This window comes from Ictalurus furcatus, chromosome 5 (genome assembly GCF_023375685.1).
Source record: "Ictalurus furcatus strain D&B chromosome 5, Billie_1.0, whole genome shotgun sequence".
Classification (NCBI taxonomy): domain Eukaryota; kingdom Metazoa; phylum Chordata; class Actinopteri; order Siluriformes; family Ictaluridae; genus Ictalurus; species Ictalurus furcatus.
In genome coordinates, this window is record NC_071259.1 from 15,846,746 (window position 1) to 15,873,449 (window position 26,704).

Below are 26,704 nucleotides of genomic sequence, written 5' to 3' on the forward strand. Positions count from 1 at the left end.
GTTGAATTTGATGTTTTCTTTCATATAAGTAATTTATCGCACTCTTTACTCTTGATAAAACTGAAAGTTCTTGCCATGGATATGTTTTTATAAGCATTGTGTTTCTCAGATCACTGTTTATTTCCAGATCTTATATTTGCTGTAGGCTACTTTGTGGCCATGTAATGTGTGCTGCAAGTGACTCATTGTCATATCATTCTCACATGCCATTTTACACAAATCTTTCTGAATGTAAAAGTCTAAATGTATGTAAAAAAGTTTTGAGTCAGAACCTTACACATGTAGTCTATGGAACTGTTTTCAATGTTGTAGGCTATAGGTTTTGTAAGTCTTTCCATGATTGTAGTAAAACTGTCATGCAAACATGAAAAATCCACACATGGCTTTAAAAGAGTTTCTTGTTTAAATGATTGCTAAAAATGTATGGTGTGTTTATTTGGTATGAGAGAAAATTATGCATTTATTATGCATGATTATGCAATCATACACAATTATGCATTAATGAAAGGGGATTCAAGACCCCAGAAAGACTTTTAAAAACAGTTTAAATGGCAAAATAAGAGGATCAAATGATTGACATTTACATTGAAGGAACATTGAAGTGACATTGAAGGAAAGAAAACTAAGAATAAATAACAAACAAAGACAGATATACATGGAGGGGTTCACACTCTACTGTCTGGTTCGCAACTGTGGAAGCCTAAAATTATGGTTCAATCACAAATGACTCCCTATTGGATATAGTGTAAAAAGCTAGTTGTTCTGCACTTATGTTTATGTAGGGAGCCATTTGGGATTCAGCCAACTATTCATATTCCAGTAGAAAATAGCACAGTAAACCCTATCAAACATTTCTTGATATTGATCAAACAGTAGCTTTTGCCATTCACAATTGTATCAATGATCGTATCAGAGTGGCTGTATATATCCTAGTGCCTGTGTCCTGCTGAGTAAACCAAACCTACTCAATTTTCTCTCAAAAGTGACCACTTGCAGCATAAAGAGAGGGGTGTATCAGAGGAAGTGGAAGAATAAATTGGAATGCTTCTGCCATTAGCAGTGATTTCCTTGGCAATTTGTAAACTGCTCATTGCCATGCTAAGCCTGCTGAAAAATCCAGCCTTTTCTGCCAAAACACAGAGTTGGTCAAGTTGGTAGATCACTAATTGCTTAAGTATTGTGCTATTTTCTTAAAACAACTTGACTACGATTTCATTAGTAACGGTTTCTATGGGCTTTACCAGCTCTGCTTGTGTTTTAGAACAAGCTGGGTTTTTCTTTTTTCAGAAAATTATTTCATTCGTTTGTTTGTTTTTTATCAACATCTTCATTTGCATTTTTTTTGGGGGGGTGGGGGGTGTTTTTTAAATTGGATCAGATTGGATCAGAATGACTGACTCCCCATCCCAGGGCTTATCAAACAAACTACACTTTAACTAAAAATATATGGGAATGCAGACAGTAAAGCAGAGACTCTGCTCCATGGCAGGACATTGCATCTCACCGGGGCTTCAACATTTAATCACAAACAGCAACTCACAGACAAATGAAAACATAGATTGCTCTAGAAAATACTTTTATCATTCAAAATTTTACATTTACAAATATATCAATTCTATTTTTTCCCCTTATATTTCAAACCTCTTAGTATAAAAAGTCATTCTTTGGGTTTCTTCAAACCTTCAGTTGTTTCTATTGTTAAGTGAAAAAGAGAAGACATCTGCATAGCTTCACTCAAAATGGGGCCCAAATGGTGCATTCACCCAAAAAAACAACATAAACAAAAAAATGAACAAAATGAAACAAAAAAAATCCTCTCCTCTTCCTCAGACACCCAAAATTTGTCTAACTTCCACTATCCATTGCAAGAACATAACCCACACCTAAAATGGCCCTTATGTTTCCATAGGCTGTTGTATGGTGTGTGTGCCATGCACACATTCAGGTTCAGGGGCAATACACATTTATTTATGATTAGTTCACCTGCAACACAATCCTTTAAACCTGGCTGTCCAATATCTAGAATATCTAGCTCTCACACCCTTGAAGACAATCTGGAAAAATATTTTTCCTCAAATGTAGGAGCACAGTTTACATTTTTTGTCAGTCAGTTTGTAGTCTTATAAAATAGCTTAATTTTTGTAACTTTACTCTACTGTGGGATCGAACCAGACAGGCTTCTGCCCAGGCAGTCTCAACCAGACTCCCCACACACATCAGTAAGCCTTGGGTGCCCATGACACTGTCACCAGTTCATCGGTTATGTGTCCTTGGACCACTTTTGGTAGGTACTAACCACTGCATACCAGGAACACCCCAACAAGACCTGCTGTTTTGGAGATGTTCTGACCCTGTCATCTAGCCATCACAGTTTGGCCCTTGTCAAAAATTGCTCAGGTCCTTACGCTTACCCATTTTTCTTGCTTCCAACACATCAACTTTGAGAACCTTGACAGGTGCCATTGTAACGAGATAATCAATGTTATTCACATCACCTGTCAGTTGTTTTAATGTTATGGCAGATTGGTGTATTTCCTTTTAACTGTTAACTGATTCTTGTTAATAATATGTTTCTTTTTTATTCAAGCAATAGCTTTTATCAATTATTGAATCACGTTATTTTGATTCAACAACAGACTAAATAAGAGGCCTCTGAAGCATCTTTACAAATGCAGCAGTGATTGCAGCTAATTCACAAACTACAACCTGCAGCCTGACTTTGAATCAGTGAGAACCCTGCAGAGTTTAGCTCATCCTGAGTTAAAGGCCAAAAGAATCCTTCAGTTTGACAGAGCTAAATCTGACATTTCCTTTGAAACCCTTGGCAGTGGGGTGAGGAGAATATCTGAGGCACTAGGATGGGAAGTTGGCCTCAAAATTATTTAAAAGTGGTAATCCTGCACATATCACCCTGAAGCTGTAAAATATATAATGTCTTATTCTCTATGCAAGTTTCTTGAATTTACATTTATTCATTTAGCAGATGAATTTCTACTGACTCTCTTGTGCCTCATCTAGAATTATCTGAAGGAGAGGAGTGCTTAGGACAGCTAAAGTGCAAAAATAGCTCCAAGTTTTTGTTCTTTACTGATTATTAATTTTACTGTCTTTGGCTGTGTCGATCATGGTATGCCACTGCTTTCCTTTACACTCTCAGCGTCTATCTTCATCTTTCTTCCTCTTTTCACCTAGACAGATTCAGTTCTTCTTGAAAAACGAGAAAAGGCGCTTATCACCATCGGAGAGGTGGGATGCTCGCCTGGAAGAAGCTCCCGAGGAGCCGTACGTACGAGGCTTAGCCCCAGAGAAAGAGTTTGGAGATTCCAGCAATTCCCCCTGATGCTTATCTATCAACTGCTGATCTATCACTCTGAGAATATCATCCTGGGAGAGAGTGACAGAGAGAAAGAACTTAAGGTTACAATTACATTTTTATTGGTGTATAAAACAAAGAAAGTTAAGATAAGATGAATATGAATATTATATGGAAAACTGAAAATGGATGGAAATATTTGTATTTGAGGGATAAGGATAAAAGTTTCTGTTAAATTGATGGATCTCCGTGCCATGGCAAATTCCCACAGAATAAAGTGTGGCTTTGGATATTTATATGGGTCAAGAGGCATACAAAAGCTCACCTCTAAGGCAGGAAGGGTCTGCCACAGAGGAAGAGGGAGTTTGTAAGGAAGCTGAGAAAGGCCACTAGATAAGAAACCACAAGAGCCACACAGTGAACAGCCCTGAGGAGGCAAACTGCAGACAAGGAGAGAGATAGTGGAGCTAGGAGTTACACAGGGAGGGGAATCGAGATATATATATATATATATATATATATATATATATATATATATATATATATATATATATATATATATATATATATATATATATGTATGTATGTGTGTGTATATATATATATATATATATATATGTGTGTGTGTGTGTGTGTGTGTGTGTGTGTGTGTGTGTGTGTGTATATATATATATATATATATATATATATATGTATATGTATATACATGTATATATATATATTAATCCTGAAAACACAGGAAAAATAGACAGAAAATACAAACAAACTAAAGACACAGAAGGCACACAGAGTTGGAAAAAGTAGAAGATCCTACTGAGCATATTGTACATATCTCCCTAGTCTTCTAGTCCCAGTATAAACTGACACAGACTATGTTTAAAAATATTTTTTTAAATGGTGTCCTGTTTTGTCTGTATGTAAGGTGTGTGCTAATGGCATTCCTGACCCACCTGCCAGGCTTCTAACTGCTGGGACAGATTAAACTTCTGCTGGATAGCATCAAGAAGCTGGCTGTTCAAAGACATAATGTCTACCTTACACTTCGCCAGCTCCATCTCCACTGCTTTCTTTCTGAAGTACACATAGAGAGAGTGTTAAAAAAATAAAGGATTGAATCCCATGACAGTACATGATATGCTTGACAGAATAAGGTTGTGATTATAAGCATATGGGAACACATTATTTTTGAACACCTGATTCTAATTTTATAGATTTGAAGGTGTGATAAATGTAAGGGTATATTTATTTTTTTCCATGCGACTGATCATGTGAATTTAAACTGTGAAAATTACTACAAAATGTCATTTTTATGTGTCATTTGCTAGAGTGTATCAACTTTATATATAGTTTCAAAGAGGATCAAATGTTTGCTTGTTCAAATATGCCAAATATGCCGAACATGCCCAATAAAAATTAAAAAACAATTTCAAAATGGTGTACTTATTTTTTCACATGACTAGTATAAACTGTTCTTAGGCTTCCAATATAAGTGAGTTTGAGTAAACAGGTTTTTGATTCTATGTCCTTGTATTCCCTTCCCTAGTATTTGCACATACTATATTTTACAGATAAGGTGGTTACAGCTTAGTAAAAAAAACATTGTGTGTTACTCATTGAACAAGTTATGATATGGACAAGTTAGTCTATGGAATGAAGGCCTACTTGGCAATGGCATCATCTCGGTCTCGGATGGCATTTTGTAGTTGTTCACTTGGCTCTCGAACCTCTGACACTCTTAGCCTCTCGTTCTCCTCCCGTGTTGAGCACACTTCTAAGGAGAGAAGTGCAATCTACGAGAAGACACAAGAAGTCACAGATCAAGTGAATAATAAGCCTAAATGTGCCTATGCTTTAAGGCATATCAAACTTCACTGTGAGCCTTTTTTCCACTTTCATTTTTGTTTCATTGTCTACTCTACAGTAAGTGTGTGTGTATTTGATATGTACCTGATTATGTAGTTGCAGCATGTCTTCCTGAGTGCTCCGTACCCTTTCCTGCTCCTTTTCGTAAAGCTCTCGCGCTTCTCGCAGTTCCTCAACAAGTTTCCGCACCTGCTCTTCTAGCACATCCTCATCACTGCGGCGTGATCCCTGATCCCAAACACACACACACACACACACACACACACACATACACACACAGTATAGTATTACTACAGTCTTGTATCCATTTCCTTAGGTTCCATTCTACCTAAATAATGATACACAACAAAAATAAAACAAAAATGGAAACAAATAGATCTAAATGAAAAAAGAAAATGTGTCCAACATACTAATTTAAATAAAGTAATTGAGTTTGTTTTCATGAATATTTTTTTGTTTGTTTGTTTTAGTTTTTCTCTGCACAGAATTTGTGTGACTGGAGTTTAAGTTTAGTGAGAAAAATAATGATTGGCAGGAAGAGAATGATATTCAGTGCTGGCAGTAAAAAACAATTTTTTTTCTTACTCACGGACACACAAATACATAAACACAAACATGGCTAGGCTCAGCTTGCCCTAAAAGAACTCAACATGACCTCCGTAAATAAAACCCCACATATTCGCCGTAATCACACATGGGTGAGAATCATCATGCATTCCTTTGAGGTTCAACCCACCTCTCTGCAGCTGATGCTCCACCACGCCCCCACTGCCACACCTCCATAACTAACGTAGTACGTAAAGTCATTCGTAAATTATATGAAGCTAGTGTGCAGTTCTACCTCAAAAAGACAGAGGCCACTAATTTTGTGTGATCCATTGCCCTATGGATGCACTATGGATGCAGTGGATGCAGGTTCTGCATTCCCTTTGGGAAATCCACTCCTCATTTCTGGTCTCAGCTAATAGCTCAGTGAGTTTTCAAGTTCTCCAATGGATTAAAGGTTAGCATAGAGCAGTGGTTCCCAAACTGGGGTACGAGGTGACGGAGGGGGTACGGGAGCAAAATGCTGAGATTTACTGCTCATTTAATTCCGCCTCACTAAATAACATTAAAATTCTAATTCATGTTGGCCAAAAAAAAAAAACGTGCTCCCTCCTGTGTACAAACAGCAAAATTGAAATGTTCTAAAGGTCAAATACATGACATCCAATCAAATTATCCTGTCTTTCACGGTCAAAACTGCATCCACTCACAGTCATGCATCAGTGTGCATCTTACCGCAGGTCAATTTATCGCAAGCACGCGGCTATATGATGAAGTTAAGTAATAGCTCGTAACATTAAAATGGAGAAGTACAAAGCTATCAGCCCACAACCACAGCAAGAACTGCTGATCCACAGTCCTCTGACAGCAGTGGCCCAGGTCCCTCTAACACCGCATCCATAGCAAGCATAAGTGTACTAGCCCAGTTCATGCTGATACAGACAACAGTGTATCCGAAGTTGAAACGCCACCGCTTCTTCACCAGCAATTCGCAGAAAAAACCATCAAAGAGGCGCAAATATGATGAGAAATTTATTTCTTTGGGCTTTACATATGCTGGCAGTGAAGAAAACCCCCAGCCAATGTGTGTATATGTGCAAACGTACTTTTTCATAAGTGCATGAAACCAGCATTTCTGCGCAGATATTTAGAAACAAAGAATGCTACTTACTTTTTGCTAAATAAACCTTGAGAGCTTTTTGAAAGACATCTAAGACAACTCAGGAGTAGTAAGACCCTTATAACAGCGTAGGAAAACCTAAATAGGAAGGGTCTCGTAGCATCCTACATGGGCAGTTGCAGAGTGGCTAAGATGGGCAAACCCCATACTATTGTGGAGGACTTAATTCTTATTGCTGCAGCTGACATACTGTAACTGGTGTAATGCTTGGGGAAAAGGCCAAAAAAAAAAAACCCAAACAATACAGAGGATGCCATCGTCCGACAACACAGTTTGAGAGAGGGGGTACGGAAAAGGATATTAAATGCCGGGGGGGGGGGGGGGGGTGTATTGGGGGTACACCACTGTAAAAAGTTTGGGAACCACTGGCATAGAGCATAGCATAACATCCTGTATTGTTCAGTTGTCATGAATCTGCTCACTTTTAACAAGCACATCATCTCTGGTTGACAGCCATTTAAGTCCTTCACACACTGTTGCTTGGTTAAATTATACTGACGTGTCTTCTACTTTTCATCCTCATAAGAAACGTTCTTTGTGAAAGCATTCAATGCATAATTTGTGTTGATGGGTATAAAGGTGGATTTGGGATAGAAACAAGTGATGGATCACTATTTAATTGTGCTGTCACATTGCCAGGCCTCTGATGGTGGCACACTTTAAAATGTAAACTACAATAAAATCTGTAGAGGAATACCTTTGTGTAAAACTCATTGCCTAAATAAGTTGTGTAAAATGAGACGCCTTTGAATAGATCTGAAACACAGTCAATTAATAAGGGAAAATCTGAGATGTTAATCACTGCCGTTCTCTCTCCTTTTATTGGGCCCTTGATATAAGCAACAATTGCTCTCTCTTACCCCTTGATGTTTTCCTCTTTTGTTTCAGCTTTGTGTCCTGGGATGGAACTCTAAAAAAAAATCACTTGAACCATGAATCACAGTTGTCCATGTTGGCCTGCAGTCCACTTTGGGCCCATCTTCTTTATCTGTACTAGGCAGACTAAATGAAACAGATTGGCTTTTAGGCCCCCTATCATAGACAGCATCAGTAATATAGTCATCCTGTTCCTTGTGAGATTTGAGTAACTGCAAACAGTCCACATGAGTGCTTGGTTTTGGAATCTTTGCACCAAAAGTGGGATGAGCCAAATTTCCTTTTCGCTGGATGCATTTAAAACTGCGTTCATGTAAAGCAATTCACATGGAACCAGAAAGCTAACTGACTAAGTCAAGTGTAAGAGGTGTATTTATGTTGAAGTAACATATTTCATTTGTGATCTGATATAAACATTTGAATCAAGTAAATTCATATAACTTTTTTAAGTGTAGCTTTTGTGCTCCCCATTTGTACTTCTTGTTCTGTACACTGAAAAAAAAAAAAAGTTTAATTGAATTTACTTGATTCAAATGTGTACATTGCTTCCATGTGAACACTGTTTTTGAACAGACAACGTGATTTGATAATGTATATTCAAAGCCCTGGAATAAAACTGAACTCTTCACAGTTATTCAAGCTCAGGTTCAAAGCCAGTTCCCTGTGTCTGCAAGTCCACAACATGACCCACTGTACATTATAGAGATAATTTAATTTAATTTAATATTAGTCAGTGCCAGCACCCTCAAGAGACTTGACAATGTGACTGGATAGACCAATGGATTAAATTCCCTTTACATAATACAAACTAGTAGATTAAATTTTTGTTTAAAATAAATTTAGTGAAAGCAATGAAATCACCTTCTGCTGAGTAACTAAATATTTTTAATATAAACTACACACTATAGTTTTTCTTAAATCTGACCAACATTTTCCCTTCTTTCAGTATTGATCTTCCAAACAAACGTAATTTCTGTACTTGCTTGCATCTATAACCAGCTATTTATGAATATTGTACTTTCCACCTGTGTCTATTTTTGCTATTTAAGTCACTGATTGATCTATTAAATTTACCTCAAGACTGTGAATTGTTTGTTTGTCTATGGACTTGTGCAGCTTTTCTCCTGAGTCAGGCTACGCAGAGTCAACAAAAAACTACTTGTTTGTTAAATCTCTGATAACAAAGGTGTTTTTTTTATTTTATGTATTCTTTAAGTTGTTTGCTATTCACTAAGATTCATTGTTATCAGGAAACCATCCCAAACAGTTCCCTGATTTTGGAAAGACATCACTGTTATGAAAGATTTTCTGCAAATTGCTATTTGTTGTTACAATTTGTGAATGAAAAATTACTTCTTTTTCCAGCAGCCCTGGGTTTTTTTCAGTGTCTCCAGGGGCATACTGGTAAGGTTCACAAAAAAAACAAAAAACAAACTAAAACAAAGAAACCCCTCCCACCTCCAGTTTACATCCAAATACAGATAAAGATGTAAATATTTTGAGCACTAAAGAGATACAGATACAGGGTTACACCCTTAGTATATTCCATGAGTGTATGTACTGCATGTTGAGTCTGTGAGTGTGTGTGTGTCTACTGCATGTTCAGTGTGTGTTTGCATGTTGCGTGTATTGCATGCTAAATGTGTTTGTGTATTGCATTAATGAATGTGTGTATTTGTGTATTCCATGTGTGTGCTGCATGTTGAGTGTGTGTATTTGTGTGTTGTATGTGTGTTGCATGTTGTGTCTGTATTGTATATTCAGTGTGTGTGGATTGCATGGTGAGCGTATTTATATTGTATGTTGAGTATGTGAGTGTTGGTGGGTCTGTGTATTGCATATTGTGTGTGTGTGTGTGTGTGTGCTGTATCAAATGTGTGGGTATTGCATGTTGTGTGTTTATTGAATATTGAATGTGTGTCTGTATTGTATGTTGTGTGTGTATATATTCCATGTTGTGTTTGTACTGCATGTAGAGTGTGTATTTGTGCATGTGTATGTATTGAATGTTGAGTGTTTGTGTATTTGCGTGTTGTGTGTGTGTGTTGAAGGTTGCATGTTGTGTGTGTGATTCGGTGCCATACTGTAGACTCGTTGCCATCCAGCACGTTTTGTGTGAGTCTGCGAAGCTCAAGTAGACTGGACTGCAGGCTGCCCATAGGCACGTCTTTAGCTGATGATGTTTCTGATGACTCATCCATGGATGAGTCCGTGGACAGGGCAGAGTCTGTGATGTCATTTCCTCTCAGCTGGGAGCAGATAGAGCGAATCTGGCAGTAAGCTTCCCATAGCTGCAGACGCAACTGCAGAGAAAGAAGATAATAACATTGAGAGATAGTGATATTCAGAGTGTCAGACTGGCATGTGTGGGTGTCTGTTTCTGTGGCGGAGAAAGATAGGGAGTGAGAAAGAGTGTGTGTGGCCAACTATACCTGCAAGTCTTTACTATGTTATTCATCTTGTGTGTGTGTGGGTGAGCTGGAATCTGAGTCAGAGCTCAGTATCTCTGTATCACATGTGCATATGTATGTATATGTGTGCACCTGCTCCCTCTCCTGCTCGAGCTCCTCCTGCTCCATGCTTTGCTCTATCTCACTCAGCAGTGAGTGACTGTTAGAGCTGAAGCCCTGAAGACTTCTCTCCTCAGTCATCTCCGCCAAATGGGCACTTAACTGCCGATGAGACACACGCACCTCCTGCAGCTCCAGTTGATTCTGCCGCAGCTGAGGACACACGAGATACACACTGAAACTGATTGGCTAGGAATAGCATAATGGTTTATATGGTTTGCTTGCAGACCCATACAGTAAAAGGTAACTGGGGAGCTAAAAACACATAAACAACTTTAGTGAACATGCCTTACATCAGTGTTCAACCTGTGGACAGTCAATATTTCTTAACATAAAAAAATCACATAGATTATGTCTATTTAAATGTCTATTCAGTGAAAAGCACAGAAAAAAAAATTAAACTGAGTTGAACTGAATATATTGCTGGTTATCGTTAGATATTTACAATTAGAATAATTGTTCGTGTAAATCACTTATACAAACTAGTTTTAAATCATCACTTACCTGCAAGTCCTTCTCGTGGCATAGCTTCTCCAAAACAAATGTTCGCTCTTTCAAGTTGTCCACAGTGCTCTGCAGCTGCTCATTCTCCTCATGCAATTTGGTTAAACATCGCTCAAGTTCCTGCTTTCGCTCAGACAGCATCTTTATCTGAGCAAGATAAATGGACAGAGCACTGGGTCAGATACATTGCCACACACAACCTAAGCAACTGCACTTGACCTTTTAAAGCACTTTCTGTTAGTTTGAATTTCCTATAAACCAAACAGCAAATACTGCATAGCTACATGGCAAGGCTACAACCACCCCCGGTTTTAGGAATGTTTAACTTGAACCACTGCCTACTGAAAGCGTAAGTGAGTGACATTGATCTGTCACTGTCTCTGACCCAAAATGTTTTCACTCTGTGCTGGGTAGTGAGCCTACAAAACAGCTTAGAACATTAAATAAACATCAGCCTACGTATGTCCCTCATGCTATGACCTATATCTTTAAATTATTATAGTAGGAGCTTGACTTTATTGAGTTTATCTAAGGGCATTCACAGATATAAGATCTACCTGCTTCTGTAGCTACTGTTTTCCCCTTTATATAATTAACCATTTGTAATGGCTAATTAATTGACAATGCAGTTAAAAGCCAAAATAAAAATATTGTACTTACAAACTAAGTCTAAATTATGATTCATAGTCCTGTGGAATCAGAACAAATCTTCAAAAAGGAAACACGTGCAATTCATCTCCATTCTGCACAGTTTTTTTTTGGAACACCCAGACACTGCAGCATCAAACAATAGCTTATCCACACTCTGCTACTGCTCTAGTATTTCACATTTGAGACATCAGAAAGAGAGGAAAGTCTGATACTTTATGTGTAATATTTAATTCATTTTAAATAAATCAACATTGAGGTTCATTATTTTGACAGTGCTGCAATTACATACTTCAGCATGGTAATAAATCCAGTTATAAAGTCCGTTATAACAAACACTGGCTATAATAATGGTGAAGGTTTTTTTTAGAATTGTTTTTTAAAGTGTTTTTATGTGGTTAACCACTTAATATCAATCCACAATTCAATGCACAAATTTATCACCATTGTCCCTGTGTTATAATCCAATAACGCGTGTATGAATAGTCTATAGAAAATAAGTCTGTTTTGTCTTACAGTTAGATTTGGCAGTATTTGGAAGTACTGCATTTATACTTCCAGGGAGAGCTACTGGATTCTGTTCCAGAGACAAGAGTTGAGGTATTTCACATGAAAGAATCAGACAGACAGCATCTGAACTTATTATCTAGTCTCAGTCAGTGAGTTAGCTATTTTTAATCCAAGATGAGAAGATAGTAAACAATAAACAAATATATGTGTTACGGAACGAGACTATAGCGGAAGCAGGTGCAGATTCAAGTCTTTATTCTCAAACCAAAAATTAATAAACATGAACGCAGTCAAAACTGGAAGAGATAATTGAGGCATCGTATGACAGATAATTAGAGACGTCGTCTAAACATGAAACTAGAATCGAGACATGGAACAAGAACAGGACACGAAAACACGACCACTTAGCATCCAGGTGGCTAACACCTACCTAACCTACTTAAACGTATTCACCTATACATTCATTTAATACTGCGCGAAGTGCACAGCAACACGAGGGGTTTAAATAACAAACATAATCATGCTTGAATACAGACAGCTGGAACCAATAATGACACACCCTCGAACGCCAACCAATAACTAAACAGGGAGGAGACATTACAGAAACCAAAACAAGTGCACGTGTCCATTGTAACAAAGTCACCACCGTCCATGCGCACTCACAGAGCGTGCACGTGCGTGCCCATCGGCTTTCCATGCATGTCGCGCACCGCAGCGCCATCTGCAGGGGAGATCGTGACAGTATGCTGATCATTAAGATATATACCGTGTGATGATACTGAAACATCACACCATGAGATAAATATAGTTTTATCTATGTTCAATACTGTGATAATATTGTAAACTATGACAGAATTTTATCATGATCAAAAATATTTGGTTTTAGCGCTTGGAAAAAAATCATAGAGGCTTGGGGTGAAAATTATCAGCTTTGCGCTTGAATCTCAGTTGCACTGAAATTTAGTTGAAATCAGGCAGAAATAAATACTGAAACTGAGAGCAGAAAAACAATTTATGGATCAAATGTGCATTGCTAATGATTGATTATCTAACGAGTCTTGCTTGATGTTTAATAAGCATTTTATACTCTATGAACGTTCACCGAGTATTCATGATGGCTACTATATATGACAATGCAGAAGAGTTGCACAGTGTTGGCCTGTGTTGCCAAATCAAAGACTATGGGAACATATCACATGATATGGCACCTGTATCTCTGTGATATTTTAATGAGATGAGTCTCTATTATGAATAATCCATTTGGATGAAGCTCTTGGTTTTTTTTTTTAATGAAAATGGAACATCAAATGAGTGACAGATATGCAGATGAGAGGACTGCAATACATGCCCACTTACTTCTAGCCCTTGCTGCTCCCAGGAAAAGAGAATATAAGCAAAAATAATTAGAAAAGGTATGGCAAAGAGAATTATGTTGAGCAAAATCTTTTTTGCAAACACAAATGCACATATTTCCCAGCCACTATTTCCTTTTGGAATTGTTACTGTAGGCTACTGTGTGCTAAATTCATAATGATTTTATTGCTCTAAATAAGAAAGATTACATATTCCACTGTCCTTCACCTCTACTTGTAGGCTCTCTAGTTGTGTCATGTGCTGTTTTTTGGAGATGTCCTTCTCTCTGAAATCATCCCTCAATGAATGTACCTGAGTGCACAGCCGTCTCTCCACATCAGCAGCCTGTGGAAGCATGTACACACACACACACAGACACACACACACACACACACACATTTGTATTACTATTGTTGTGGGGTATATAATGCTATGCCTACACCTACCCCAACCTTAACCTCAGTAACATAAAAATTTTGTACAGTTTTTGCAAAATACATTTTTTTTTATTTTCATATACACAGTCTGAACTATTTTCTATTTAGTTACAGCCATATGGTCAGTGCCTGATCTACTGACCCTCACATATTGCTTTGTGCTTCTTCTTGGATCACCATACAGCCCCCTCTGAAAGTATTGGAATGGCAAGGCCAATTCTTTTGTTGAAGTTCATCTTCTGATTTCAAATCCAAATGTCTTCAGTGTCTAGCAAAAACAAAGAATTGGCCTTGCTGTTCCAGTGCTTTTGGAGGGGACTGTATTTGTTGGACCACAGACATTAGGTACTTAGCCAGAGCCATGGCTGGTTTTCTGTTTCCCCATTTTCTGTTTGTTTCCCTGTGTCTTCCCCTTCCTCCTGTTTCCAGTGTTTCCTCTGTTTATGTGTGTGTGTGTGTGTGTGTGTGTGGTTGGGCATAGCACTCCCATTTGTGCCTTTTCTGATTGCTCTAGAAAACACACCTGCTGCCCATCAATTCATCAACCAGCAGAGTATATCAACCCCAGTTCTCCAGCCATTCTTCGCCAGATCATTCCGACTTTCAGTGCAGTACATGTCAGACCTCCTTGAATTTGTTTAGCTCTTTTTCTGTGCAGCATTCTGATGCTTCTTCACCCTGTCATTTTCCCTGTGTGTTTTTAGGATAACATCTTCACCTGCCTATAGTCAGCTACTACCTACTTCACCCAGCCTGGCTATTTTTCCTTGATAACACACTTAATTCCCAAGCCACTGCCCCGAGCTCAAGCCCCAGCCAGGTCCAGCACTCAAGCCTGCTCACTCCTTGCTCAAGCCTTGCTTCCCTCTCACCATGGCGCTTCAGCTCGCCTCTCACACAGACAACCCGAGTTCGAATCCCGACCCACCGACACTGGTCACCAGCTTCTTTCACATACACCCCTACTTCCCCTAACCTATCGTAAACCCGTTGTACCTTCAGCCCCAGTGTCTGTGTTCTACTTTTGGATCCTCTCATTCCTGTGTTTGTGAAAGTACTGACACAGTGATTTGTAATCAGTGGTACAACCCACTGGAAATTACATATACAGTGCTGTGAAAAAGTAAAACCTATTTGTTTATCTTCTGTTTTTGCGTATACCTCGTTCTAAATTGTTTCAGAAATTAAAACAAAATCTAATATAAAACAGGCAACCTGAGTAAACACAAAATACAGTTTTTAAATGATAATGTTATTTATTGAAGCAAAAAAGTTATCCAATACTAACTGGGCCTGTGTGAAAATGTATTTCCCCTGTAGTTACTAATTCCCCAAATCTATGAAACTGCATTCATAATCGGGTTCAGTTGGACAAGACGCAACCAGGCCTGATTACTGCAAACCCTCAAATCAACACTTAAATAAAACAGCATGAAGTTGGTTAAAAGATCTTACCCAGTGGAACACTATGCCAAAGTTGAAAGAAATTCCAGAAATGATGAGGAAGAAAATGGAACTGTTTGGAAGACAGGGGTCCCGTTACATCTGGTGTAAAACAAACACAGAATTCCAGAAAAAGAACATCATACCTACGGTCAAGCATGGTGGTGGTAGTGTGATGGTGTGGGAATGTTTTGCTGCATCAGGGCCTGGGCAACTTGCAATAATTGAGGGAAACATAAATTCTGCTCGCTACCAGAAAATCCTAAAGGAGAATGTCTGGTCTGTAAGTTTAAACTCAAGGGCAACTGGATTATGCAGCAAGACAATGATGGAAAGCATGGGAGTAAGTCCTAGTCTTGGATGTAAGGGAAAGACTGATCTCCAGTTATTGGAAGTGTTTGGATGCAATTATTGCTGCTAAAGGTGGCACAGCCAGATTTTAAGTTTCACATTGGTGATAAATGTTGGATAACCTTTTTTGCTTCAATAAAAAAAATATAATAAATAAAAACTGTATTTACTCAGGTTGCCTTTGTTTTATGTTGTATTTCATTTGAAGATCTAAAACTATTTAGAACGAGATATACACAAAAACAGAAGAAATCAGGATGGTGGCACAAATGAATGCAAGGCAGAGTTATGTTTGTGACATAAAAACGTATTTTTAAAAAAAAATGTATTTGCAAATCTCATTTTATTTATTTATGAATTAAATTCTTTTTTGTGACTTTTTCACAGGACTGTAGTTCACTCAGTGGCACCTCTAGAATTTACCCTGTGACTGTAGCCTTCCCTCTAATATGTTTCTGCCCAGTTACTAGTGTTTGTTTGGGCTGTATTTGTGACTAAGTAGCTAAAGGTGACAGATTAGAAAGGGAAAGATGGTCTTCTACAGGAAATGTCACTGCACAGCTCCCACACACTATTGTATTTTATTATATTCCAGAATAATGAAAGAGAAAATAAGGCCAGTGCCATACACAGTCTGTGACTCATAGATTCCCTGCAAAATATAGAATTTCACATCCACATAATCCCATGCAAGCACATTGGTTATCTTTGGCAATTCAGAACATTCACAGGTTCTTATCAAAGCTCATTGTTCAGTCAGGATCAGGCTATTACTTATTTCAGTGCTGAGACCAATAGAGAGTCATTTGCATGAATGAAACAGCACCCTTTAAGCAATGTGTCACATCATGGCTGACTATCACCATGGCAACTCTGGCCATCCTACACAGTTTTTTTTCTTCTATGTTGCCTGAGACAAAACAAAGTTATATCCAAATCAACTTTTCAGTTTTTCAGCTACCTCCTGTCATTTAGAATTCTAGCAGAAAGGACAGCACTTAAACATTGCATGTTTCCCTCAGAATGTATATCCCAACCTATACAGAATAGCATTGTTTTCAGTGGGCCTATGATTATTAATTTATTTTGATTGATTGTATTATTTGTTCTAGAGCTGTGTCAAAGCTCTTTTATCTCGTCTGATCAGGTTTTTGATCCTTCCAGTTACTATCACAGTCCACTGTATCCCCCAAACCCATCCACATTCTACCCAACATCTCTGTTCTAACGGCCTAATGACTTGGTCTTTGCCCATACTTCTTTGCATGTCTTTTATACCTCATGTTATACTCTGCCTTCTTCAAAACAGTATGGAGATGAACACTATATTTATTTTTCAACTAGAGAAATAGAGGTACATCCTTTTTTTCTTCCATTCAAAAATCACGGGGAGTTTGTCCACAATTGTAGATAAATATAGCTTCTTGGAGTCCCAATTGTGATTCACTTTCTTTATGAGGCAGGCTGACCTTTTCTCATGAACTTGTAACAGGCTCACAGAAAACACAGTCACAACTGTGACTATTACCAGACCATTAACTATGGGGTTAGAATTGTTTCATATTTCCAAATAAATAGATTACTAAATAAATGTAGCGAGATTCACAAAAATTAAACAAATTCACAAATAAATAGAATAAGATCCACAAATATATGTTAGGAAGTTCACAAAAATGAATTAAATTCCCAAATAAATAAAATGAGATTTGCCAAAAAAATGTATTTTACAAATATGTTTTTATGTCACAAAAACAACTCTGTCTTTCATTCATTTGTGACTCACGTCCTGTGCATTTGTGGATTGCTGCACACATTTGTGGGTTTTGAAACATTTCTAGCATCAAGAGTGCACACAAATCCACATATAGGTGGATTCCAGCCACATTGCACTGACCAATCGTAGTACGTTCTTGCTCCAACCAATCACGTTTTGTTTTACAATCAGGACAGGAATAGAGTCATATTGCATCGAACTCACATATATCATGGTCTGATGGATTAGTAATGATTGATTCACTGATTCAGTAAGTATTCATTTCAAAACGAAAACTAATTCAACTTAGGAAAACTCCTAAGGTTCCTGAGTCTTTTAGCATGGTTCATTTAGAGAATGTAATCATTAGCTTGTGAATTGGATGACACTGGTCACGCTGTGTTTTGACATGCAGCCTGTGTCTTTCAATCTCACCACACTCAATTTACTGTAAAATCACAACTCGGGTTTCACCATGGATCGGTAGCAATGCAGGAAACACTGGTGAAAACACATATATTCCCTTAAAATAAAGAATTTATGACCCATAATGTTGCTTGTTTTCTTTTAGATGGTAAGATTCACTCTCCTGTCGTCATTCCTCCTGATTGGCCATGTTAGAGAGCCTTAATAGTATGAGAGTTCAGTGCAATTTGACTCTGTTCCCACCCTGATTGTAAAACAAAATGTGATTGGTTGGAGTGAGAACGTGCTACGATTGGTCAATATGGCCGGTATCTGATTGACTTGCGTAGTCGGTAGGTGGAGTCCAACAAATTTGTGGATTTTTGTGCACTCTTGACGCTAGAAATGTTTCAAAACCCACAATGCATGCATGCATGCATGCATGCAGCAATCCACAAATTCACAGGACACAATCCACAAATGCAAAGGACGCAATCCACAAATGAATGCCAGGCAGAGTTGTGTTTGTGACATAAAAACATATTTGTAAAAAAACTATTTTATTCGCAAATCTCATTTTATTTATTTGTGAATTTAATACATTTTTGTGAAACTTCTAACATATATTTGTGGATCTCATTGTGTTTATTTGTGAATTTGTTTAATTTTTGTGAATCTCGCTACATTTATTTGTGGATCGTAATCTATTTATGTGTCTATTCTAACCCCATAATTAACTTTTAACTTGCTCACAGAAAACAGCACAGTCACAGCTGTAAAAACATGTCATTTTACAAACACAGACACATGTACAGACTCACTTTAGGAACACAAAGCTCTTAACCTGATTAGAAGGTCATTTCGAATTAGGAGTTGTTGTTGTTGTTTTTTGTAACACAACTCTCTCTTTGTCACAATTTCACATTTTCCTGGCTCTGCTTTTGATGTTCACCCCCTATGTCTAATTTCTAAGAAATGCAAAAACAGCAGGATCAGTATGAAATGTCATGTTATAATATAATGTCTTCTGACAAAAAGAGGGATATTATAATCAAATTATATGCCTGTGTTTATAAGAATTTCCAATTATTATAAATGTATTGTCTCACTGTCACCAAATGTACATGCTGACACAATCTTCTTGGCTCACGTCTGAAAATAAACCCATTGAAATATTAGTATGAAGAAGAATCTAAGATGTAGCCTCCAAAACAACTGGCTTTATAATCAAATTTACAGGTAAAAAGTTGGACAAGGTTTCATCTACATTATGTGTGCATAAACAGAAATTGTAGTTGCAGTGGTGTTTGCAGTTGCAGTTGCAGAGTCTGCCAATTCATGCAACAGTGTGACAAGGTACATGCACACCCTTACAAAGTATACAACTTTACAGTCAACCTGCTACACTTATATTGACTGTAATTTTTTTGCTGGTATGATAAAATAATTGGGCCACAGTAGAGTGCTTTAGTGCAATTCAGATGCGTTTTCATCAGATGATGGTATCTAAGAATGCAGTCAATGCTAATTTCTTGAAAATTTATTGACAGCATTAATAATGTTTGTTTACCTGCCTATGCCTTCTCTCCTTAACTCACTTAAAATTGCAAAAAAAAAAAAAAAAAAAAAAAAAAAGGGATTTTGGAAAACACAATAAATTATTCACTTGAAGAATACATGAACACACACTCATACAATGCACTGATTGTGCTAACAAATATCTGCAAACTACTCTGCAGTGATTTATATGGGCAAACTCTGTTTTCATATTCAGATTACCTGGAAGTGGGTGTGGTCTGTACTAGACTTATTTTTATGCTAACCCTACCACGATGCCCTAGAAACACTGGAAAGCACTGTGGGGAAAAACAAGGCTCTAGGGAAAAAAGGGATTTTTCATTCACAAATAATACCAAGCAATTTGCAGAACATAACTTCTCTAATAAGTACTCATGAACCAGACACCCTGTTGAACTTTTTGTAAATGAGTAAGCAAGCTAATGATGTTTCAAAACAACAATGTCTTTCCCAAATCAGGAAACTGTTATTTAGGATGCAGTTGACAACATTAACCATCTAATAATATTTTATCAGAATTACTTTAGTTTTGGGTTTGCTACATTCTAAAAGATCAATAAAGTCTGCTGGCCATGCTATCAGTATCTATTGTAAAACTGGGACGCAAAACAAGGAGTGCAGTGCAAATTTTTGCTAATATACACATAAGTGCTCGTTAACATGAACAATTCAGGTGCAGGTGGTCATGTGACTGTGATGCAGTGAGGTGCAGCGGCTGCTGGGAAATGGAGTCCAGAGTACCTTATCTGTTATTACATGACACACACAGAACTGCTGTGAGTCAAAATGGATGGATGGCAAGGATCCTTGAAGTGGCATTTCATTATAATTCCCATATGATTTTCTGAAAATATTTGCTTTTAATAACTATGGAGTATGAGCATTTAAGAATGATGAAAACATACATTACATAATATTACAATTTCTACAATATTTTAAAAAAATGTATTACTTGATTAATCGTTCATGCAAAATTATTTTGTTTGTTTGTTTCATCCAGCAGTATTCCACTTAATTTTGAAGTATGCCTCTGAATTTGTATTTGTTTAGAACACATTAATTGTTCAGTCCAATAGTATATCTTATGTTTGGTTATAACTCTAGTAAATACTGTAAAATTACTGAAGAAATAAAGGCCTCTCCTGTATTCCCGAGTATTGTGGAAACAACATCCTCCACAGCTGTAATTCTATACTAACCATGAATCTCTACAGAAATCCAGTTAAATTGCCCGAGGCCTAGTCTCATCCCATGCATTCTTCTGTTCATTTGTAGAACCACCCACTCTGTCTCATGTGCCCAACTACCCAAAGTGCACTCACTCTGCTGAGCTGCTCGAGCAGACTGTGGTTTTGTTCTGAGAGTTCGGTGATGGTGCGGGTCTTGTCCCGATCAGCCTCACGCAGCTGTACCTTGTGCTTCTCCAGCTCACCCTTGAGCTGCTGCACATCAGTCTCCAGCTCAGCCACACGACCCTCCCACTCGCCTTCTCGTCTCTCCAAGCGTCGCCGCAGCTCATGCTTCTCCTGCTCCAGATTCTGCAGACAAGAAAGGAAAATGCAAAATTAAGTCAGACATTCTTGCACAGCTCCAGGGTCCCTGGTTTGATCCTGAGCTCAGGTTACTATCTATGTGGAGATCTGCATTTTCTTCTCATGACCAGATGGATTTTTGGATTCACCATGACCCTGACCAGAATAAAGTGGTTACTGAAGATGAATGAATGAATGAATGAATGAATGCAGGATGTTATGAATGTGAGGGTTCGCCAGTGTTACTTCAAGTTCCTGGTATTGAACAAATTTTAATCCTAATAGTGCAGATGTAGGACTGTCAGTGGTATTATAAGGACAACTGCAATTAATGATTTTTGATGCATAGCCCTAAAAAACACCTAAAACAAAATAGGCTACTGTAAATACTGCTGCAGGCAGTAGAACATGCAGGCAAGATCTAATGAGTAATGAAAAGGGCAATGTGAGACAGTCAAAGCCACGCCAGAAATCAGTCAGTGATCTGGCCTTCAGAATAATAATGGGTACCCAAACACATGAAAATTACTTGCAGCATTTTCAAATGAGACTAATAAGAACCTTACAGTATTTTATGTTCTTGTATGTTGTATACTGTTAATCCCTAGTCTGACAGCAGAGGTGAAAGCAGATGAGGGAGAGAGGATAGGGTATGAAGCCATCGTACAGATCAGTAGCAGATGTACGCACAGTTGCCCTTGGAGTGGCTGGGGATTAGGCTTTGTTGTACTGTAAACCATGCACTGAGGGAAGAGGGCTTTGGATAGCCAAATAACTGTGTCAAGCAAGCTTACTGTGTCATGGATAATTTTGCTGTTACGCACAGCAGGTAGCATTTTTCCACCACACAGTTCCAGGGTCCCAGGTTTGATTGGGTTACTGTCTATATGGAATTTCTTATGTTCTCCCTGTATCTTCAGGGGATTGCCCTGGGTTCTTTAGTTTCCTCTCACTGTCCAATAACATTCTGATAGGTGGCTGCTAGGTGTGAATATATGTATGCCTAGTGCCCTGTGCTTCCATCTAGGGTGTATTCTCACCTTGTGCCCTGTTTTCCAGATATAAACTCTTGATTCACTGCACCCCTGACAAGGATAAAGCAGTCCCTAAGGATGAATGAATGAATAATTAAGATCTGAAGCTACTAGAATAACTAATAGAGGATTGCTATAAGAACACTTTATTCCATTTTTAATGGCTATTCATATAAGCACAACAGTATTAATGTTTTATATTGTGATTACAGTTTTATACACTGTATTATACAGTTATAAATGCACTTTTTTGCATTCATAAAGAAAACTTTTATAAATATAGCTTGTCAGGGTAATTAATTTATCACTACAGTGGTTTTGGTACATTTAAAAAAACTGCTTGAGTCTGGTTCCTCTCATGGGTTCTTCCTCTTTTGTTCTTTCAACTGTCACCTCAGTGGGCATCTAAATTTAAATCCAGATTTCTTTATAGTAGCTTTGTGACAGTTTATATTGTTTAAAGAACTATATTACTAAAATCTTATTAAAATGATATGAATTTAAATGAAGATCTGAACATCTCAGATTAAAAATCTGAGTTAGGATTGGACACATTATGGTATTGATATTGGTATTGTCATAACATGTAAGAGTCTGCAAATGCAGGCAAAACATGGGTTGAGTTTATTTACAAAAACTATGAGCTAGATCATAGATGGAGGATCTGCAATACTCTTTTTACTAAGGACAGCTTTATCATTTCTTGTTAGATCACAAGTTTCAGTAAAAGGTTATTTCTTAAGCCTCATGAAGCTGAAGTATAAGCTGCAAAAAAAGACCAGAGCAGCAGGCAGGAGTCTACAAGTAAAAATATATTTTACTCTGATATCAGAGAACAGAACTTTTTCTAATAAAAGTTCTCCTTGGTGGTTTTCAGGAATAGCAGCTTGCTATCATCTGTAGCTCACCTATCTGATTGTTAGTGGCTAACATAACGATAATGAGTATTTATTTATCACATATACATATGCACAGTGAAATTCTTTTCTTCACATACCCCAGCATGTCAGGAAGCTGGGGTCAGAGCACAGGGTCAGCCATGATACAGTGACCCTGGACCAAAGAGGGTTAAGGGCCTTGCTCAAGGGCCCAACGGTGGCAGCTTGGCAGTGCTGGGGCTTGAACTTCCGACCTTCTGATCAGTAACCCAAAGCCTTAACCGCCAAGCTACCACTGCCCCTACACATGAGCTATTTGCTTTGTCACCAAGTACTAGTGTGACCAAAATGTTCAATTTGGTATGCAACATAAGCTAATAAAAATATGGTACAAATAAAAAAGAGGCAGTAGCTACATTATGTATATTACAGTTTTTGTAATATTTACACACAACCTGCATCATGCACTCACCCATGAATGTAAGGGGTATTTGGCCACACTCCCTGTTACATACCTTACATACACCACAAAGTCATCCATAAAAGTTGACACTGGAGTGTGAAGAGAGACTCACATGGCAATTCCAGACAGCTAAATGTGAAGCTTAGTTAGTTACATAACCTGCTCACTGGCTACTGACAACTTGACCCTACAAATAGTGACTGATATATGGAAAAAATAATTTAATAAGTTACTTGACCCACCTGCCAGTAGTTGTTGATCCACTGGCACTCCATCAACCTAAGGCATATACACTCACTGTTCACTTTAACAGGAACATTTTTACACTCATTTATGCAGTTATTCAATCAGCCAATCATGTGCAGCAGTGTGATGCATAAAATCATGCAGATACAGGTCAAGAGCTTCAGTTAATGTTCACATTAAACATCAGATTGGGGAAAAATGTGATGTCAGTGACTTTAATCATGGCATGGTTGTTGGCACCAGATGGGCTGATTTGAGTATTTGAGAAACTACTGATCTCCTGGGGTTTTCACACACAACAGCCTCTAGAGTTTATACAAAATTGTGTCAAAAACAACAAAAAACATTCTGTATGTGGAGGGTCTTCAGGCTGAAACACCTTTTTGATTAGAGAGATAGAGAGATCAAAGAAGAATGACCAGATTGGTCTGAGCTGACAGGAAGTCTATAGTAACTCAAATAAGCACTCCTTACAACCATGGTGAGCAGAAAAGCATCTCAGTATCCACAACACATCAAACCTTGAGATGGAGGGGCTACAACAACAGAAGACCACATCTGGCTGACAGGAGTGGAACCCAATATGGTCTTCTGCTGTTGTAGGCCATCCATTTCAAGGTGCAATGCTTTGTGCATGCTGAGAGGCTTTTCTGCTCACCATGGTTGTAAAGAGTGATTATTTGAGTTACTACATCCCTCCTGGCAGCTTAAACCAATCTGGCCATTTTCCTCTGACCTCTCATCTCAACAAGGCGTTTCCACCCACAGAACTGTCTGTCACTCAGTGTTTTTTATTTTTCACATAATTCTGTGTAAACTCTAGAGATGTTGTGGGTGACATTCCCAGGAAAGCAGCAGTTTCTGAAATACTCATACCAGCCCATCTGATACCAACATCCATGCCACGATCAAAGTCACAGATCACACTTTTTCTTCATTCTGATGTTTGATGTGAACATTAACTCTTAAGGTCTTGATCTGTATCTGCATGATTTTTTGCATTGTGCTGCTGGTACATAATTGGCTGATTAAATACCTGCAAAAATGTCCAGTTGTACAGGTGTTCCTAATAAAGTGGATGGTTAATGTAGCTCCCAATGAAATTGTTCCCCTAACTTTTATTGCAAACATTTGCCAGAGATGTATATGTTTGGGCTGTTCTCAAATGACTTTCATAGAATCTAGATTTCTTGATGAAGGTAATAGCGTAGGCATGATTTCCTGAGTCTTTTTCTATTTTTTAATTATATTTTTGTGCAACTGCAATGCTAAGCATTCAATATAGAAAAAATTTTAATCTTCCAAAGAACGTTTGGGTGAATCTAGCACATAATTTTGTGTTAATTGTCTTGAACTCCTTGGTTGTTTTATTTAGTCACTTCTTTCTTTAGATGATATGGTCAATAATGTTGATGCCAAAGCTCAGTTTTATATTAGTAAACTATGACTTTTACTTCTTGCTTCTTTACTTCTACTTCTTATTGCAAATAAAAGTGCCTTACCTCTAGCTTCTCGTTCAGGTCCTTGGTCATTTTTTCATATTGCTTCGTGAGGTCCTGGTTTCTCTCGAGCAGCGCTTTCCCGAGTTTTGCAGCCAGAACCAAGTCCTTCTCTTTCTGCCGGAAGAGTGCTAAAATATCGGCATCCTGCTCGTTTATGACCAAATCTTCTTCCCGTTCCCGTGTAAGCATGGCCAGTTCTTCCTCCAGAACCGTGCCGAGGCCTCCGGGGCCGTTGTGAAGGAGTGACTGATGCAGATGAGTGAAGTCTTCTCGTGAGGCTGGAGGAGTTTGCGAGTCGCAGTCCGCGCAGGCGCTGTCCAACTCAGCTGGTGCTGAAATCTCGGCCGCAACGGACGAAACGGATTGTAGACTGATGCCGAAAGCTGACATCGCAAAATAAACCGAGGGATCAAACTGCTCTACAGCCTCTGACTTTTTAGCCTTTTCAGCGGCTCTGTGAGATCTGATACTCTAAGCGCCATGGAGGATGGTGGGGAGATTATGGAATATACCCACTGCCTGCGAATTATATCATTGCCTTAAGCGTGCATAGCCCTATCGTGTCACTCCTTCTTTCAGACGTCTTCCCTCGTTTGACCATATATCTAAACCCTGTGCCCCTGTTAATCTCCCCGGTAATCCCAGGGAATAAAGCCGCCTCCACAATTGTTGGATTGTTTTTCGTTTCCCGATTTCTCCGTTATCCACCTTGACGCACACTATCAACCGTTTGCTGTGTCCATCTTAATGCATCTGGATCTTGTGTCGCCATAACGTGGGTCCTTACACCTGATACATTTTGAGAGTCCTCTGACCTGAAACACATATACCAAGACTGTTTCTGATGTTTGTGCCCGGGCTCTGCGTACGTCGCACCTTCTCCGTGAGCGCGCCCGCACCCGTGACGTCAGTCCTACAAACTGCTAACCCATTGGTTGAATGTAATAACGCCATATGTCAGTGCGCTACGTGCCTGACACACATATTGATGATATGGAGATAGGGTATGTCCAAAATGGAACATAACTCATTAACAATTTCCATAAACTGCCGTAGATTTTCATCCACTCAAGAGAATAGAAAAAAAACATTGAATATGTGTCTCACATTATGTCTACTGGGTGTCGCAGTAAATATTGGTGGTGGTGGTGGGGTGCTATTACTACAAGCTACTCTGGCAAAATACAATATCACATTCACACAATCTGACATGGCACGGGGTGGTACTCCATTATTGTGCAGTAAAGTAGATTCATGCAACGTGGGACATCAAGTAAAATAAGACACGTGTTGGTGTATGGAAACAGCAGCCAATAGTTAAGCTGTGCTTGAATTGTTGCTATAACCACAGCTTCACTGGGCAAAGCCAGACATGTCAACAGCAGCAACATTTTAGAGGAGACAAGTTTCCATGTAAGATTTATTGATTTGACAAAAATTCACATATTTCCTCCAGAAATGTTTTTTTTGGAATAAAGGCAGACATTAATTAATTTAATTAACTTAATTTAAGTCCCTGGCTAGGTGAATTTCAAGTTTAGTATACTGTTTAGAACTGTTAACCTTTTCCTAAATGTAATGTGTTAGCTAATGTCTTGTTGGTAGTAAGAAACTTAAGGCAGTTTATCACACTTGTTTATCAGGATGTAACAATAGCTAAGCATAGATTGATATGGAAATTCAGTAGAAATGGTTACTTTGAATCCTCTCTGATATTGT

The 26,704-nt window shown here is 38.2% G+C and overlaps 1 protein-coding gene across 1 annotated transcript; it reads right to left on the minus strand.

Moving 5' to 3' along the window:
* Positions 1-2,690: 2,690 nt before the first annotated feature.
* bicdl1 (BICD family like cargo adaptor 1) lies at positions 2,691-25,824 on the minus strand. Its single transcript, XM_053624870.1, has 11 exons — positions 24,986-25,824; positions 20,653-20,868; positions 13,592-13,708; positions 13,367-13,378; positions 10,853-10,999; positions 10,322-10,501; positions 9,863-10,081; positions 5,261-5,404; positions 4,976-5,103; positions 4,264-4,384; positions 2,691-3,384 (listed from the first exon to the last, which is right to left on the minus strand). The coding sequence occupies exons 1-11, from the start codon at positions 25,373-25,375 to the stop codon at positions 3,199-3,201; spliced, it is 1,860 nt and encodes a 619-aa protein (XP_053480845.1). The 5' UTR covers positions 25,376-25,824; the 3' UTR covers positions 2,691-3,198.
* Between the last annotated feature and the right edge of the window lie 880 nt (positions 25,825-26,704).

Coding starts and splice junctions, on each gene's coding strand:
- bicdl1 (XM_053624870.1), bottom strand. CDS start 25,375: ATGTCAGCTTTCGGCATCAGTCTACAATCCGTTTCGTCCGTTGCGGCC. Junction 13,709..20,652: donor TGCTCGAGCAGCTCAGCAGA/GTGAGTGCACTT, acceptor ATGCTTCCACAG/GCTGCTGATGTGGAGAGACG. Junction 10,502..10,852: donor GCCACGAGAAGGACTTGCAG/GTAAGTGATGAT, acceptor GTGTGTCCTCAG/CTGCGGCAGAATCAACTGGA.